The following is an 18,063-nucleotide window of genomic DNA, read 5'->3' on the forward strand; positions in this document are numbered from 1 at the left end:
AAAATCCACTCGGCCAGAGAAAAACAAACGCACACCAAAGTGCGCCGCGCGATGGTCGGGGCAACACGAGAAAAACGCATGCAGTGCGCAGCCCGTGGCAGCCCGCGGGTAGCAAGAACAAGAAAATTGAGGAGGCTCAATGTGTCCTAGCGAATAAAAGTCAAAGTAGAAAAAATAAATAAGAACGTATTTGCTTTTGCTGGCCTTAGTGTCTTGACATGAATGCTTTGGCGTAGGTGAAAAAAATGGTGATATTCTTTTCTTTGGCATGATGGCACAAATGAACCATCACAACGCTTTGTCTCATCGGACCTTGCTGCATGCTTTGTCAACTTGTTTGATAGTGTGTTGATTTGGCTTGTCTCGTTGTACGGTCCAATGTACAACTTTAGAAAACTTGATGCACCTTTGGTGTCAAATGCTTATAACAACATCAAACCCACAAAGTTCCGGAATTTAAAATCTAAAGCACGACTTTGGAAACGTCAAAGCACCTTTCACATCAAAAGTTTATGAGAACTTTATACCCATAAAGCTTCGGAATTGAAATCCATGCACATTGTAGATTCCGTGGCCTCTGCGAGATGCCGCGACAAGCCCGCTCGCCATCAAAACGCCCTTGAAACTTTGTGCTCGGATGGGGCTCCTTGCGTCATGTGACTCCCAGTGCATGGGCGTTGCCGCGAAATCCGGTCCAAGTTCGCAATGTTTGCGCTAAAATGTCTTTTTGAGCGTGAAAATGACATTCTAGACAAAATCCAGAAGGATTTCTGGCACCAGGGGTTGTTTTGGTCGGCGGTGCATGACAGCACGAAAAAAATTTCGGAGAGAGGCTGAAGCCCCTAAGCTGCCTCCCCCCCCCCCCCCCTGGCTGCGCCCCTGTGGGCCCCTTAATGGCGAACCGCCCCTCTGCCGCGGGTCGGCCCGGCATTGCACTATCTTCGGGATTGGCCAGTGTATGGGAAGTTTTGTGTCTACACATGGGGACGACTCTGGGGGAACTAGCCCTTAATAGCTTCACTGTAAAAAACATCCATTGGCTTCTCATTTTGCCAGACTTCCATGACACCATTTAATATTTAGCTTGTATGTGTGTGTAATTGGATGTACATCACTGATGCATATCATTGCATGATAGGCCACTCCCTTAGATAAGTGCACTGGGGTAATGCCAAAGGCAGTGATGCTTTTTTTTTTTCACTACATACATACCTCAATATACAATGACAAGACAAAGTTATCCCACTAAGTTACCAGCTGGATAGTGCCTGTGAAAATCTGGTACAAACAAATAAAGAAATATATATATCTTTTTTTTTACAGCTGAGCTACAGTACTAGCCATGTGATTTAGTACAGAAAGACATATGGTTGAACTTTTCTATAAGGGACGTGGATCAATTAAAACAAATCATTGGATTTAATTAAGTAGATATAAAATTTGCTTGCTCAAGCTTCATTTCAATGGAGTATTCTTCTGCTATAACGAAAGCAATAATACGAGATCCAACACACTAGCAGTTATAGTGAAGCAAATTTGTTTTCACATGGCTCAAAATGTTTTCTGGTATTGAAAACGTTAAAATGCTAAATATAGTCACCAACTGATATTTCAGATGATTGATTTTTGGACCTGCCTTGACCTTTGGGACTTCCCCGTGGCATCATCACCTGCCCTTTGAACCAATGTATAACAGCAGCTGAAATTTTGAAGACTGCATGCTCGATTTTTTACATGATGTGCTCGTGCAAAGCACTGTGGCTGTGTATAACGTTGCTGCCATGTTGACTCGGCACCGAGCCACAACTTCGACTGCCGACTGCTGTGCAAGAAGATCTGGTTAGAGCGTTACACTGGTGAGCTTGAGGTCGCAGGTTCGATCGCAGTCACAGCAGCCAGATTTTGATGACAAAATATGAGAACGCTTGTGTATTTAGATCTAGGTGCACGTTAAAGGACCGCAGGTGGTCAAAATTAATCAATATTTCCCCACAATGGTGCACCTCGTAATCAGATCATGGTTTCTGCACACGAGAACCCAGAATTTCATTTTTTTAATCATGGCCTACGCAGTACAGGGAAAAAAATTTGCCAACAGCAGGTGAAGTGGCTGCCAACAAAGTTTAAGGGAAGCTCTCCATAAATATGCTCATACCTGTAGGCGTCATTGTTGATCAAACCTGAGATCACAGACACGGTCTTGACTGATGGCGGTGGCAGCAGAGTTAAGTTTGTGTATGGCCTTCTTCGTGTCTAAAAATGACACCGGTTGTAGTACTTACAAGTACAACTCAATATGCATGGGGGAAATTTTTTTTTACTCCATGTTAAAATGGAACACTCTCGATGCACATGTGCATTTTGGCCCTTACAACTTGGCTTGGTTGGACTGCCGTGAGTTGATGGGGGTGTGGGCGGTTGCTGTGGTGTCTCGCTAATGAGATGGCATTTAACACCACGATGTTGGGAGCACCAGCGGTCAGTGCCTTGCCCGTCGTACTGCTGTGTGCCCTGCCGTGCCAGTGTTGTTATAAAGAGGTTCGACTTTAATAAGGCTGTGCCCTACTGGGATGTCATGAAACCTCCTGGTGTGCAGCGCGTGCCCTAGCCCTGGAGAAGGAGGCCGGCCGAACAGTCGTCTACTGTGCCATGGGCTCAGAGTGGCGGCCCTTTGGGCTGCCTCGGCAGCGAAGGCCCTTGGACTCGGTCATCCTGGACGCCGGCATAGCCGAGCGTCTGCTCGCTGACATCCGGGAGTTCATCGCCAACCCTCAGTGGTATGCTGAACGAGGTGAGCCTCGTGTAGTTGCGTGCAACGTTAGCCTGACTGGCACCTCTTAAAAATGGTAAACAGTGTGAGGAGACAGACGCGAAATGCCCTTTAAAGTGGACAGCTTTCGTTGGGTCTTTTACCCATTGTTGTGTTCAGTGGCCTGACTTTTTTTTTTACGTTGTGAAGGGAAATACTCTTGCACAACTGAGTTGCTGGGCACGTTCTTCGCCAAACACCACCTAGCTCTTTGGGACGCATGTGCTTCCACACGAGAGCTCAGTGGTGTCTGATGATTTAGACACTGTGGTCAGCGGTGGCACTTCGCTGCTTTTTCTGCCGACTGGGATGATAATTTCAGAGCACATTCGCCGCCAAAGTGTGCTGCGTGTCTGTCATCGAGATGGGCTGTTTCGTTTTGTCAGTGCATCACAGCTTCACTTTATTTATTTATTTATTTATTTCCTCAAAGGTCTCTTGTTCAGACATTACATGAGGGAGTGGGGGGTTAGTCACAAAGAAACATACTACAAATTGCAAAGGCATGATTTCGATGAGCCGCTTGAATGCAAGTGGGTTGATGATAGTAGCAACTTCGGTGGGCAGGCCATTCCAGTCTCGTGTTGTGCGTAGAAAAAATTATTGCTGAAAAGTCACAGTATGGGCTTGTGGTACTGTGGTATGGTACTGTGTTAGAGTGACTGGTACGGGCAGTGCTATGTGCTATTTTTATGGACAGGTTGTCAAAAGGCAAAGAATGGAAAAATTTATGAAAAAGCTTAACACGTGCTATTCCACCGCGTGAGGTTAGAGAGGGTAAGTTTATTTGGGCTTTTAATGCTGAGATGCTTGAATTGTATGAATAAGTTGACAGACTAAATCGTGTTGCGCATTTTTGAACTGACTCGAGGGCATTAATAAAGTTATTGTGGTGGGGTTCAAAAATAGCATTGGCATACTCCAGCTTGGGCCACACAAAGGTTAGAAAAGCAAGTTGTTTAATAGAGGGAGGAGTGCTGACTCTTAGAGTTCGTGGAATATGACATCCTCCAGAGCACTACATCTGCAGGCTTGGAGTGGTGCCTGACACCGGCGAAAGATGGCAAGAGCGAATGGGGCCATACTAATCCAGGTACAACCAAATTAGGAAGGCCCACTAAGCTTGAACAAAGACACTCCCTCACCAGAACAGAAATTGGCCTCCCTGGTGCAGTATTCGGCCACAACCTCCCCAATGATATCTACAATTAACTCACGGCCCTCAGTTCCCAGCAGCTGCGGAGCACTTGTCCAAGGCGGCGGTTAGACCTGTAATGCAGCAGAGGGTGCTAAGAATCTCTGGGTGTGGACAGGCCGCCAATGGAAACTGACCCTGTCACCCTTTACTTGCCGAACTCTATCCAGTGAGGCTACCTTAGCAGTACTCTTTGAGGAACTATCAGACATTGTTTGGGATATCATCGGCCTTAGTGAGATTAGAAGAACTGGTGAGTCTTATACGTTGTTGAATAATAGCCATGTCCTCTGCTATAGAGGTCTCCGTGATAAGAAGCAATACGGAGTAAGATTCCTAATCCAAAGGACATAGCAGGCAACGTTGACAAATTCTACAGCATTAATGAGAAGGTAGCAGCAGTTGTAATCAAAATTAATAAGAGGTATAGATTAAAGGTCAAGCTACAGAACAGGTATTCGGCTTTAACTCAGGAAGAGGACCTTAGTGTTGAAGCAATGAAGGGCAATATTGTGGGCATCATTAAGGAGTGTGCAATAGAAGTCGGTGGTAACTCCGTTAGACAGGATACCAGTAAGCTATCGCAGGAAACGAAAGATCTGATCAAGAAACGCCAATGTATGAAAGCCTCTAACTCTACAGCTAGAATAGAACTGGCAGAACTTTCAAAGTTAATCAACAAGCGTAAGACAGCTGACATAAGGAAGTATTATATGGATAGAATTGAAGATGCTCTCAGGAACGGAGGAAGCCTAAAGGCAGTGAAGAAGAAACTAGGAATAGGCAAGAATTAGATGTATGCGTTAAGAGACAAAGCCGGCAATATCATTACTAATATGGATGAGATAGTTCAAGTGGCTGAGGAGTTCTATAGAGATTTATACAGTACCAGTGGCACCCACGACGATAATGGAAGAGAGAATAGTCTAGAGGAATTCGAAATCCCACAGGTAACACTGGAAGAAGTAAAGAAAGCATTGGGAGCTATGCAAAGGCGGAACGCAGCTGGGGAGGATCAGGATCAGATAACAGCAGATTTGTTGAAGGATGGTGGGCAGATTGTTCTAGAGAAACTGGCCACCCTGTAATCGCAATGCCTCATGGCTTCGAGCGTACCGGAATCCTGGAAAAATGCTAACATAATCCTAATCCATAAGAAAGGGGACGCCAAAGACTTGAAAAATTATAGACCGATCAGTTTACTGTCCGTTGCCTACAAAGTATTTACTAAGGTAATTGCAAATGGAATCAGGAACACCTTAGACTTCCGTCAACCAAAGGATCAGGCAGGATTCCGTAAAGGCTGCTCAACAATAGACCATATTCACAGTATCAATCAGGTGATAGAAAAATGTGCGGAGTATAACCAACCTTTATATATAGCTTTCATTGATTACGAGAAAGCGTTTGATTCAGTCAAAACCTCAGCAGTCATGGAGGCATTGCATAATCAGTGTGTAGATGAACCATATGTAAAAATACTGAAAGATATCTATAGTGGCTCCACAGCCACTGTAGTCCTCCATAAAGAAAGCAACAAAATCCCAATAAAGAAAGGCGTCAGGCAGGGAGATACGATCTCTCCGATGCTATTCACAGCGTGTTTACAGGAGGTACTCAGAGACCTGGATTGGGAAGAATTGGGGATAAGAGTTAATGGAGAATACCTTAGTAACTTGCGATTCGCTGATGATATTGCCTTGCTTAGTAACTCAGGGGACCAACTGCAATGCATGCTCACTGACTTGGAGAGGCAAAGCCGAAAGGTGGGTCTAAAAATTAATCTGCAGAAAACTAAAGTAATGTTTAACAGTCTCGGAAGGGAACAGCAGTTTACAATAGGTAGTGAGGCATTGGAAGTGGTAAGGGAATACATCTACTTAGGACAGGTAGTGACTGCGGATCCGGATCATGAGACTGAAATAATCAGAAGAATAAGATTGGGCTGGAGTGCGTTTGGCAGGCATTCTCAGATCATGAACAGTAGGTTGCGATTATCCCTCAAGAGAAAAGTTTATAACAGCTGTGTCTTACCAGTACTCACGTACGGGGCAGAAACCTGGAGGCTTACGAAAAGGGTTCTACTTAAATTGAGGACGACGCAACGAGCTACGGAAAGAAGAATGATTGGTATAACGTTAAGGGATAAGAAAAGAGCAGATTGGGTGAGGGAACAAATGCGAGTTAATGATATCTTAGTTGAAATCAAGAAAAAGAAATGGGCATGGGCAGGACATTGAATGAGGAGGGAAGATAACCGATGGTCATTAAGAGTTACGGAATGGATTCCAAGGGAAGGAAAGCGTAGCAGGGTGTGGCAGAAAGTTAGGTGGGTGGATGAGATTAAGAAGTTTGCAGGGACAACATGGCCACAATTAGTACATGACCGGCGTAGTTGGAGAAGTATGGGAGAGGCCTTTGCCCTGCAGTGGGCATAACCAGGCTGATGATGATGATGATGATGATGATGATGATGATGATGATGATGATGATGATGATGATAGTTTAAAGGTAGTACTAGCCTGCGCTCCAACATCCAGTCACGACGATGAGGAAGGAGATCAGTTTTATGAATATGTTGAATTAGCTGTGAGAAAAGTGCAAACTCAGTATACTGTAGTAATGGGCAACTTCAATGCAAAAGTGTGGAAAAAGCAGGCTGGTGAACAAGCAATTGGCAACTACGGTGTCGATTCTAGGAACTCTAGAGGAGAGATGCTGGTAGAATTCGCAGAAAGGACTAAGCTTAGAATAATGAGCACCTTCTTCAGGAAATGTAACAACAGACAGTGGACCTGGAAAAGCCTTAATGGTGAAACAAGGAATGAAATTGATTTCATACTTTCTGCCGATACCAGCATAGTGCAGGATATAGAAGTGATACGTAGGGTAAAGTGCAGTGATCGTAGGTTAATGAGGGCTAGGATTCACCTCAATTTGAAGAGAGAAAGAGTAAAAGTGGTCAAGAAAAAACAGGTCAACTTAGAGGCGGTAAGGGTAAAAGCAGACAAATTTAGGCTGGTACTTGTAAACAAATTTGCAGATTTAGAACAGAGAGATGATGATGATGATGACGTAAAGGTAAAGAATGAAAGCGTAATAAGGCTGGCTTCAGAGGCAGCAACTGAAGTGGGTGGCAAGGCACCAAGGCAACCAGTAGGCAAGCTCTCCCAAATAACAAAGGATCTAATAAAGAAACGACAAAGAATGAAAGTGTCCAGCTCGAGATAAAATACCGTAGAATTCGCGGAACTGTCGAAACTGATCAACAAGGCAAAAATAAGTGATATTTGAAACTATAACTTGAGAAAGGCTGAGGAAGCCGTAAAAAATGGATGCAGCCTGAAATCAGTGAGAAGCAAACTTGGCAAAGGACAAACCAAGATTTGTGCACTGAAAGATAAGGAGGGTAATATCATCAGCAATCTGAAAGGTATAATAAATGCGGCGGAAGAATTCTATACTGACCTGTACAGTACCCAGAGGACTCAGGAGAACTCCATTCAAAACGATAATGAACAGGATACAGAAATTCCTCCTCTAACTAGAGATGATGTCAGAAGGGCCTTGCAAGACATGAAATGGGGAAAAGTGGCAGGAGAAGATGGAATAACAGTCGATTTAATCAAAGATAGAGGAGACATAATTCTTGGAAAACTGGCAGCTTTCTATAGGAAGTGTCTATCGACCGAAGCGGTCCCAGAAAAGTGGAAGAATGCACTAATTATACTAATAAACAAAAAGGGAGACATTAAGGAACTAAAGAATTATAGGCCTATTAGCTTACCCCCAGTATTATATAAAATATTTATCGAAATAATCTCCAATAGTATACGGGCAACACTGGGCTTTAGTCAACCAAGGGAACAGGCGGGCTTCAGGAAGGGATTCTCTACATTGGATCACATCCCTGTCATTAATCAGGTTATCGAGAAATCCGCAGAGTAAAATAAACCTTTCTATATGGCTTTCATAGATTATGAAAAAGCATTTAATTCAGTAGAGGTACCAGCAGTCATAGAGGCATTGCGTAATCAAGGAGTACAGACCGCTTATGTAAATACCTTGGAAAATATCTACAGAGATTCCACAGCCACCTTAATTCTACACAAGAAAAGTAGGAAGATGCCCGTAAAGAAAGGGGTCAGATAAGGAGACACAATCTCTCCAATGCTATTCACTGCGTGCTTAGAAGAAATATTCAAGCTATTAAACTGGGAAGGTTTAGGAGTAAGCATCGACGGCAAATATCCCAACAACCTTCGGTTTGCCGATGACATTGTTCTATTCAGCAACACTGCATACAAGTTATAACAAATGATTTAGGACCTTAAGAGGGAGAGTGTAAGAGTGGGGTTGAAGATTAATATGCATTAGAACAAAGCTATAATGATAAATAACTGGGCAAGGGAACAAGAGTTCAGGATTGCAAGTCACCCTTTACAGTCTGTGAAGGACTATGTTTACCTAGGTCAATTACTCACAGAGGACCCTGATTATGAGAAGGAAATTTACAGAAGAATAAAAGTGGGTTGGATCGCATACGGCAGACATCGTGAGCTCCTGACTGGAAGCTTACCGTTTAACATTGAAAAGGAAGGTGTACAATCAGTGCATTTTACCGGTGCTGACATATGGGGCAGAGACCTGGAGACTGACAAAGAAGCCTGAGAACAAGTTAAGGACTGCGCAAACAGCGATAGAACAAAGAATGCTAGGCATAACTTTAAGAGACAGAGAGAGAGCGGTTTGGATCAGAGAGCAAATGGGTATAGACGACATCCTAATTGACATGAAGAGAAAAAAATGGCGCTGGGCAGTTCATGTAATGCGCAGAGTAGATAACCGTTGGACCATTAGGGTGACAGAATGGGTACCAAGAGAAGGGAAGTGCAGTAGAGGACGACAGAAGACTTGGTGCTGCGACGAAATTAGGAAATTTGCGGGTGCTAGTTGGAATCGGATGGCACATGACAGGGGTATTTGGAGATCGCGGGGAGAAGCCTTCGTCCTGCAGTGGACATAAAATAGGCTGATGATGATGATGATGAGAGTTCGTGGGATCTGGATAATTTTAAAGTGAACGATTCGAAGAGTATCTGGTCTCTGTGGAGCAAATGGGCACAGAAAAAAATTCCCTGATAATTACGGTACTCCCTAATCTGAAATTTGAGCGCAGCTCTATTGTACGTGTTTTCATTTCGCTATATATTGGCTGGCGCGCACAATCGGTCTCATGAGGCACACCACTGCGTCGTTAACTTGGAGATCGCGAGAAGCAGTGCATGGGTAACGTGTGGATGCGATTCACAGTGGCCATCACAGATGGACCTCCCAGACAACGTGCGCTACTCTGGCGCCATCTCGTAGCCATTGTAGCTGCACTATGCTTTTCTTCGCATGCTTTCGCCTTGCCCTCCTCCTCCGCCTTCCACCTCGTGGTTCCACTGCACCCTCCTGCTCGCGTCTTTCATCCCTCACTGCGCTCCGTGCTCTGCATCATTCTTGGTGCGGATGTGCACAGCTTTTAATTCATACTTTCGCTTTATTTCTGCAAATCCTGACAATAAGAGGACAAGCGCGTTAGAAACACCAGCAGTAACTACTTCATCCATATTTTCTAACTTCATTTTCTTTATTTCCACTGTGAGCACTGTGCACAAACACAACACATATAAATATATACACAGGACAAAATTTATTATACTTTTTCAAGACAAGGAGGTAGCCAACTAACAATTATATTTAATGATATGGATAGCCTATGCCTAGAGAATGAATATGTTGCTGTATGTTCACCTCGCTTCAAATTGCTCGGCATGTTTTTTTTTTTGTTTTCTTTTTGTCCCTGAAAGAAAACCTACAGACTTTACTGACCCCTTCGGCAGAGTCTTTTATAAACGGCGTGCAAAATGCATGAGAATGATATGTCTCAGTACTGCTTCTCTATCCAGTCTGCAGTGCTAACAACTCGCAAAAAAGAGACCTCTTCTAATAATTTATAACGGTTGTCAGGGATGGAAACATCGCCACTTGCATGCAGACGTCAAATATATATATATATAATTTACTCAGTAACCGAAATGAGGCTAAGCTGAATTCACTCGAAATCACATTCAATAGCACTCATGTGCAGCAGCGCTTATACTCGGACTCACAAAGGAGAGAGAGGCTGCAGTTTTTCTGGAAAGCGAAGCAGTATCAGTGATAGCAAAGTTATTACATGAAGGAAAATTCTTACCATATATATCCGTGAAAGGGCTGCACCCATGTAAGGGCCGCACCCCCAACTTTACAGCTAATATTTAAAAAAAAAAAAACATACCCAACTAAGAAGCAATCGCATTCAGTGTGCTGCCTCCAGTCACGCTCAACAGCGAGTTTTCGCGTGCAGCGTACTTTAGCGCCTCGCTAGTGGATGGCGAGAGGAGGCGATCGTGGTGGTTTACGGTGGGCTTTGTACATGTGGTTGGAAAATTTAGTTCAAATAGGCCGTTCCTATGTAAGGTTTGTCAAGATCGCAACACAGAAGTGGGGCCCTTACATGAGTCTGTACGTTACGTTGGCCATATAAATTGTAGTAAACATTCACTTACTAATTAAAAGCGCAGTGTAATGCGCAAGCCATGTAAACCTGTAAATATCTTACTGCATGACCACGAGCACTCGCAATCACAACACTGGCATTGTGAAGAACACCGGCAGTGGGGGCAAACAGTTCTTGCAGCCACGTGATTCGCCGTGACTCCGTAACTTAGATTCAGCATGATCATCCGCCTATTTTTATTTCCGCTACAAGACGGTCTCTTCCAGCAATATCTCCAGTTACCGCTCTCTCTTAGACTATGTCATCTGCAACACTAGGGCTACGGAAAGACAGCCTGGGAAGTAAGACAGCGCACATAAAGTTAGCAGCCATCCCTGCTGCCCTTTAGCGTTGCACCCACCAATAAACCACCAACAATTAGGTGCGGCCCGCGGGCCATGTAAACATCAGCCTTGCACAGTCATTCGCAGCCACGGCAGGGATAGAGGAGAATACACGCGCTCGCCTTCCCAAGCGCGTGTTTGGTCATGTGACCTCCAACTAACTTGAACATTGAGCACGTGGGAAGATAATGCCCATCAAGCCACCATCCTTTTCAGCTCACTGTTACATGCTTTCTTCTCGCTTCCACGATGTATGGGTTTCTCATTCATATGGCTTTTTGGCCTCATACGAAACATCACGGCAACGAGGAGAAATAAAATGAGAAATAGAAAACGTTTCGAGTTCGCTGCTTCCATGGCTGTGGACGTCGCAATCTGCACCGGCTACAAGCACAGCAGGAACACCAACGACAAAGCCAACAGGGTACATCGCTTATCCATACTCTGTCAGAACACGCCTGATGCTGAGAAGGAAGCATATTTTTTAATGTATAAGCACCAGCGGAAACGTGACACTAGGTGCACGGGGAAACAGCACACATGAGGGGACCAGCCATCTCTTATTGCAAGCTTGAGCCCAGTGCAGATTACCTCCAAAATAAAGTGCACCACCTGCATATGTAGTACTGCTCAGGCACACAGACAGTCAAGTGCAGTCGCTACAAACTAGGAGAAAACATGCACTTTAATAACTGATTCGACATAACTGATTGATTCGGAAAAGTGTTCGCTCTCGTCCTAATGGAGGGGTACGCCTTCGTGAACGTTGTGTGGCAATAAGTCTGGATAAAAGAAAGAAGTTGGGAGCTATCACATAGCTCTAGTGTGTTCTGTACCAGGGCGCCAGTTTTACAGAGTTTTCCTTTTACAGTAAGGCATACATGAGGTATTCAGTTGGCAAAAGTAATCAGGTGCTAATACGAGGCCAGGAGGCAGTGAGGGAAGCTTCAGGGAAGTGAGGCAAGCTTCAAGCAAACTACCTGGCTTAGAAAACAATGCAAGAAGTTATACAAAGGAACAAAAATAGGGTACGCAAGCAGGGTGAGGCCTTTTGGGTACCCAAAGTTGCTTGGTTGCGCTGTTTCTAAAACTCTATAGTCTAAACTGTGAATTTTCCTGATAAATTTTTTATTCGTCATGTGCTTCATCAGCTGCTCAATAACATAATCTGCGCTGTTCCTACTCACTCTCGTGTCCTTTCGCACTTTTGAGATATCGCTGTGCCCTATTATTTATCGATTTATTTGTTAACATTGTTGTTTATTTGTGCGCCTGACAACCCTTTATTCTGCCGCCTGGAAATAAATGAAACCAGTGGAATAAGGCATGCTTTGATAAGTAATTGAACTATTGCATTATGGAGTCACTCTGCATTATGCTAATAATTCTGTTCATATGTTGTGTTCAGCAATTGTTATATATTGTGTAATCTTTATATATGTAATGTCTTATTTTCTCACATGACGTTTCGTCAGGAAAAGGTTCCTTTATTTTATCTTTGTGTATTAAAACTTTCGGAAGGTGTTGCGGGGCTTTTTTTCATTGATGTGTGTTTGTGCAACCTAATATGCACAAAACACAAATATTTCCCTAATGTGTTTAACTGAATCCGCTTGTGGTAAGGCTCATCCGAGATGCCAGTCTCTCGGCGGTGTGAGGGCACTCGGGCTGTAAAATTGAACTGTCTCCTACTATGACGTCTTGTAACTACTCATATAAGGCCATCACTTCTGTGAACAATTCTTCGTGGTCACGCGAAGGTTCTTCAAATCCAACGCTTATTAAAGATTATAAATATATATATGGGGGGGGGTAGTCAGAAAAATGGTCGGGCCCCAGTAGCCCCCCCCCCCCCTCCCTAGAAAAATGAAAACTTTCTGCCTATGCTCGAGTCTGTAGATTGGTCATCTTTAAATAGTCCATAGCAGCCCTTGTAGGTGTTGTTGCTTCTGTGTGTATGGACAAAACAGTACTTTCTGACAGCATTTGCCGTTCATTGCCTACCAGCATGGAAGCCAGCTCCTCCTGCTGGGACACATAGATAGGACAGTTGCAAATCAGATGTAGATTCTCAGACACTTGGAAGTCTTCACAGTTCTGGTTGACTGCATGGCTGATAAGATGGGCATAACGTCGAGCGAAGGCAACATCCAGGCAAATCTGGTCAAGCGTAGTTGCTTGGCTTCACTTGACTTTAGCTGGGAGGCGGAAAGTTCTGCCAGAGGCTATTTACTACAGGTGCATGCACCGATGGCCTGGTATGTGTTGCTTGGTTCTCAATTAGGAGGAGGAGGAAAAAAAAGGAAACAAAGGTAGGGAGGTCAACCAGATGTGTGTCCGGTTTGCTAACCTATACAGGGAAAGGGGAGGGAGGAAAAAAGGTACTCTCAGTGTGAACATGTTTGCTTGTCCATCACTTCACTCCTGAAATTGGTCACTCAGGCCAGCTGATTTCATGAACTGAAGCAATGCCTACATTGCTTCAGTTCGTGTGTCTGTGGTCCAAGAATCTGTGTCTCTGGCTAGGTCATTACCAGCGATGCCACAGTGTCCCGGCAGCCATTGGGCGATGATGTCAGGTCCCTTTGTGTGAGCTAGATGGATAACCTCTCTAGTCTCAAACACAAGGTGTTCATGTGTCCTGCATCATAAGGCTGACTGTAGGTTTTGAAGGGCTACTTTGGAGCAGCAAAAAAGGACCCGCTTTTGAGGTTGTGTTTGCACAATGTAATTAACATCTGCACACAGGGCAGCAAGTTCAGCTGCTGTAGAGGTAGTTACGTGGGACACTTTGAACTTGATTGTGACTAGTAAGGCCAGGTTGACAACAGCACCTGTGAAGCTGGTGGCTGAGACAAATACATTGTGATGCATACAAATGTGCATTCTTTGTCCATATAACTTGTTCAATAGTGACAAGGTGAACTGTCGTAGAGCCATTGTTGAATGACAAGTCTTCTGTGTAATTCCCAGAATTGTGTGGCATACTTGTGGTTGTTGTAGGCACTACCGGGTTAACAGTGGTCTTGGTGCTGGTGTAAAACCCAGCAGAAAGCAGCCTTGATGTGTTGCAACAAGTTTTGAAAATGTAGCTTAAGGTCTTTGTGCCGGCGAAGCAGCAATATACTAATGACGAGACACAACAGGTGTCGAATGTGTGCTCTGAGGTTCTCAACTGTGATGTACATATATTGGAAGCAGATGGTCTCTAGCAATCGTGGTTGTTTTATGAGTTGAGGCGCACTGTGATAGTCCAAGACACGTGTGTGGGGTCTGGCCTTTGCAAACTTTCGAGGGTGCAAACATTTGTTTTGCACATTTTTGCCAAAACTGGCAAGCTGTACTGTAAAAAGCCCATATATAGTGCTCTATACAGCTGAAGCATGGACTGCGGTGGCTGCATTTCGATGGGGGCAGAATGCAAAAATGCCCGTGTCCCGTGCATTGTAGGCGCATTAAAAATTTCCTGGTGGCCAAAATAATCCGGAGTCCCCCACTACGTCGAGCCTCATAATCAGATTGTGGTTTCGGCGTTTAATACCCCAGAATTCAATTCAGCGTGGACCGTACTTACATGCACCAGGTTTTTCCACACAGGAGCTTCATTATATGAATTATTAAAATTAGGCTCCGCTTCAGGTAGATGCAGTGGGGTCTCCATGAAAGGTCCCAGTAAATAGTCGCACCTAAGAAGCGAGGAGACTTCTGGTATGCGACAGCTTGGCCATTGAGATAAATAGGGTACAGTGTCATGGGTCTGTGCATAAATGCAATTAACGCACATTTTTCAGCGGATGCACTAAGGCATTGTTTGTGGTATATTAACAAGTTAGGGTGGCTGCTCACTGGATCCGTACACGTACTTCAATACGAGTCTCCGCACAAGGCCAAAGACAAATATTGTCAGCATGTATTGATAGGTGAACTGTCTCGGCTAAAAGTTCAGCAAGGTTGACCACAGTTGGGTTAAGGAGAGTAGGGCTCAATACCCTGCCCTTTTGGATGCCACCATACGTACCATAATAGTTAACAGTGGGGCCATCTTTCGTCTGCACAAGGAAGGACGTTATTGTCGAACAGTCGTGGATCCACTGAAACATTCAGCCACCAATTTGGACATCCTCCAATGACTGTAGGATCACTTTAAGTGTGAAATTATCGTAAGCCCCTTTCACATCAGGAAAAATCACCACTGATATGTGCTTGAGGCATTGGTTCTCAATAAATGAAGAGAAACTCAAGCCCTCCTTCCTCCCCACCCCCTCTTCCTTACCTGTATGAATGCCGAAAGCAGGCCATGTAAGAAAACAGGTGCTGGTAAATTCCAAATTTGTTGAAAAAAAGAAATTAAATATGGATGCCAAGGAATGTTCACCAAATCTTGGAAAAAAAATTAAATGCAGAAAAATCTCATTTATACTTACGACATTTCGGTTGACGGTCAGGGTTTGTATTCAGGAATCTAGACGTGCGCCAGTTCATAAATTTTTGGAACCTAGTAGGAGTGCACAAGAGTTAATAGACATGGAAGACAGTGCGCACATTGTGTTTTACACCGTCCATCACCTCTTGTGCACTGCTACTGGGTCCCTAACAGTCATGTTGTTGTCACTGTCTCCCTGCTGTCCATGCTTTATGTACCTGCTTTTAGAATGGTGGATCACATTCTGGTGCAGGCATCCCGTATCGAAGAGGCTACCTGCTGTATGGGCCCCCAGGCTGTGGCAAGAGCAGTTTCATGTAAGTGACTTCAGGGCGTCGATGCAGATGCCAGCAGTTGTGCCTTAGCGGCACATGCAATTTGTAAAATGAACTCTCTGGTGAGCTAAAGTTGGCAGGTAGAGCTTACATACCGTATATAGCAGGATGCAAGATAGAGCTAGTTGGCATTCAGTTTTCGATGTTTTTAGCACACAAAAAAGACTGTGGCTAATGGCATGTCTGTTGTATCCCTTCGAAATTCATTATAAGTATGTTATTATATACACCCACTAGTTTGTTTATGAAAATATATTTGATGGACTTTATTTTAAATTTCAGCATCATTCATGTTGAATACATTGGATGAAAGCCCTCTAAGTCACTGTACATAGAAAGAATAGCGTCCTTTTTATTGGTACAATGCGAAGGCATAATTAATTTCTGGAAAGGCAACCGTTGCACATATCTGGTTAATTTTTGCTGTATATGTTGGAAGTAGGGAGCTATACAAGACCACAAAGAGTTAGATGATATTTGAAACAGCTTCTACACTAGTTTAAAAAACTTCTCTTAGATGTGCGTCTTGTGAAGTTATTTATCTGCCATGCCTTGCCTAAAAGCCAAACATTCACTACCTCACTCGCATCACGCTCGTTCTGTCTCAAGCCAGCTTCGCCGCAATACAACCCTGTTGTGTGGTAAAGCATGCAAATGCCGCGAAGGCGGTTTTGGTTTTGTGTGCAGGCAGTCTTCAGCTCAGCTTCACTGAAAAAAAAATATCGGGTATACCGTAAACAGGAATCGTGCGCTATAGATATCACTTGAAAATCTGCCTAGGGCAGGCCGGAAATAGGCGTTTTCGACGAGAGATATTGACATTTGTTAAATGCATTCACTCTCCACCAAGCTCCATTGAGACAGACACTGCCACTGAAGCTGTCACTATTTAGGTCACTGTATTTTAATTCCCTCAAGTTACAAAACAACCTAAATAAATATGAGGGAAACCTGCACCACCAAGGTATAGCAGGTTGAAGCCAATCGAAAATGAATAAAGAGGGGTAGAAACGCAAATTGTAATTTGAGAAAAGCCAATTGTAAAAGAAAAAAAAAACGAGGTAAGCCAACATAAAGTGAAGACAAATGAGAAGTAGGGAGCAGGAGTTAACGTAAAGTGTAGGTCTGCATAGGCATGACATGTGGTGACTCGGGATTCTGACCAGTTTCTTATTAAGCCACAGAGCAGAAGAAAAGTAAGGAGAGGGAAAATTAGGGAGAGAAAGAGAAAAGGTCACCGTAGGGGCCAGGAGTGTGCGTGCTGACTGCTCAAGTTCGAATTGTCCAGCGAAGGCCAATTTATGGTTAGAAATAATGAAAGTTTGGGGCCATAGAAAAGCATGAGCGCCAGCCAGGGCATTCGGTTAGGATCGAATTAACCAAAGTCGAATAAACGAAAGTCTATTGTATTCCATGTCATGGCTATACTTTGTCGTGATTTGATTGTCTTCTCCTGTGCATAAATAAAACTCTTATTACATATGTAGCACAAATTCATACATTTTGAGGCAATCAGAAAGGGGCATATTAAGCCATTCAGAAGAGCTGACAAGATGGTAAATTCAACAATGTGGCAGAAATTGACAGTTTTAAAAATGGCATCCCAATTTGGACTGTCAAGGTGCTGTGTAATAAACTAGCATTTCTCTGGCACAGAAATTGTAATTATTAATGGAGACAATAAAAAAGCTAATCTTCCTGTTTAAAATTTTATGACCGATTCTTGCATGCCAAATCTGTCATTGTGAGATTCTTGGTGTTGTTTTTTAAAGTATCCCACTTGTTACCGTGCAAAAGCAGTTCTAAAGAGGTTGCCAGACTGAGCCTTTGGTTACTTTTGGATGCAGTGTAATGTTTCTTTATCGATAAACATTCAACTGGCCCTAAGCAGATGCTGTCAAAATCTATAAATTTAATGTCATTATGAAGGTCTGCTGTGGGAACTTCAACTCTAAAGGAGCTTCCACACAACTTTTGCCTACACATTCTTTCTGTCCTACAAATCCTGTTCTCCCTGTAAGGCTGGCCTTTTTGGTAGTCTAGTAGTGTGATCTACCAGTTTGGGCTAGCTTTAGTTTTTCTTTTTGATGCCCCTCAAAGAACTGGTGCAGCGTATGGATGTCAAATTGCACTACCTAGTTGTAACAAAGCACAAGGATGCACAGTCACACACTCAGGATGAGGTTGCCATATCTTAAATGATGTTAAATGAGTGTGTGTGCTTTGTGCACTGTTAAAACTATGTGATGATGGTGATGATGAATGTGGGTTTTTGTGATGCGAAGGCCAAATATGGCCAAAGAGCACCAGGCCAATGTGAATGAGTTCGCAGTGGAGCTGTGAATAACGAGAGGTTGATGTTACATAACTG

General features: G+C 43.7%; 1 protein-coding gene across 2 annotated transcripts in view; it reads left to right on the forward strand.

The window, feature by feature from the left end:
- Bcs1 (mitochondrial chaperone BCS1) overlaps window positions 1-18,063 on the forward strand; it is a 95,791-nt gene that overhangs the window by 20,454 nt on the left and 57,274 nt on the right. For both annotated transcript variants that reach the window (XM_050186697.2, XM_050186698.2), the window contains exons 5-6: window positions 2,597-2,791; window positions 15,611-15,674. In XM_050186697.2, coding sequence (XP_050042654.1) covers window positions 2,597-2,791; window positions 15,611-15,674 — 259 coding nt within the window. The remainder of the gene's footprint in view (window positions 1-2,596; window positions 2,792-15,610; window positions 15,675-18,063) is intronic.

This window comes from Dermacentor andersoni, chromosome 2, assembly GCF_023375885.2.
Source record: "Dermacentor andersoni chromosome 2, qqDerAnde1_hic_scaffold, whole genome shotgun sequence".
NCBI classification, from domain to species: domain Eukaryota; kingdom Metazoa; phylum Arthropoda; class Arachnida; order Ixodida; family Ixodidae; genus Dermacentor; species Dermacentor andersoni.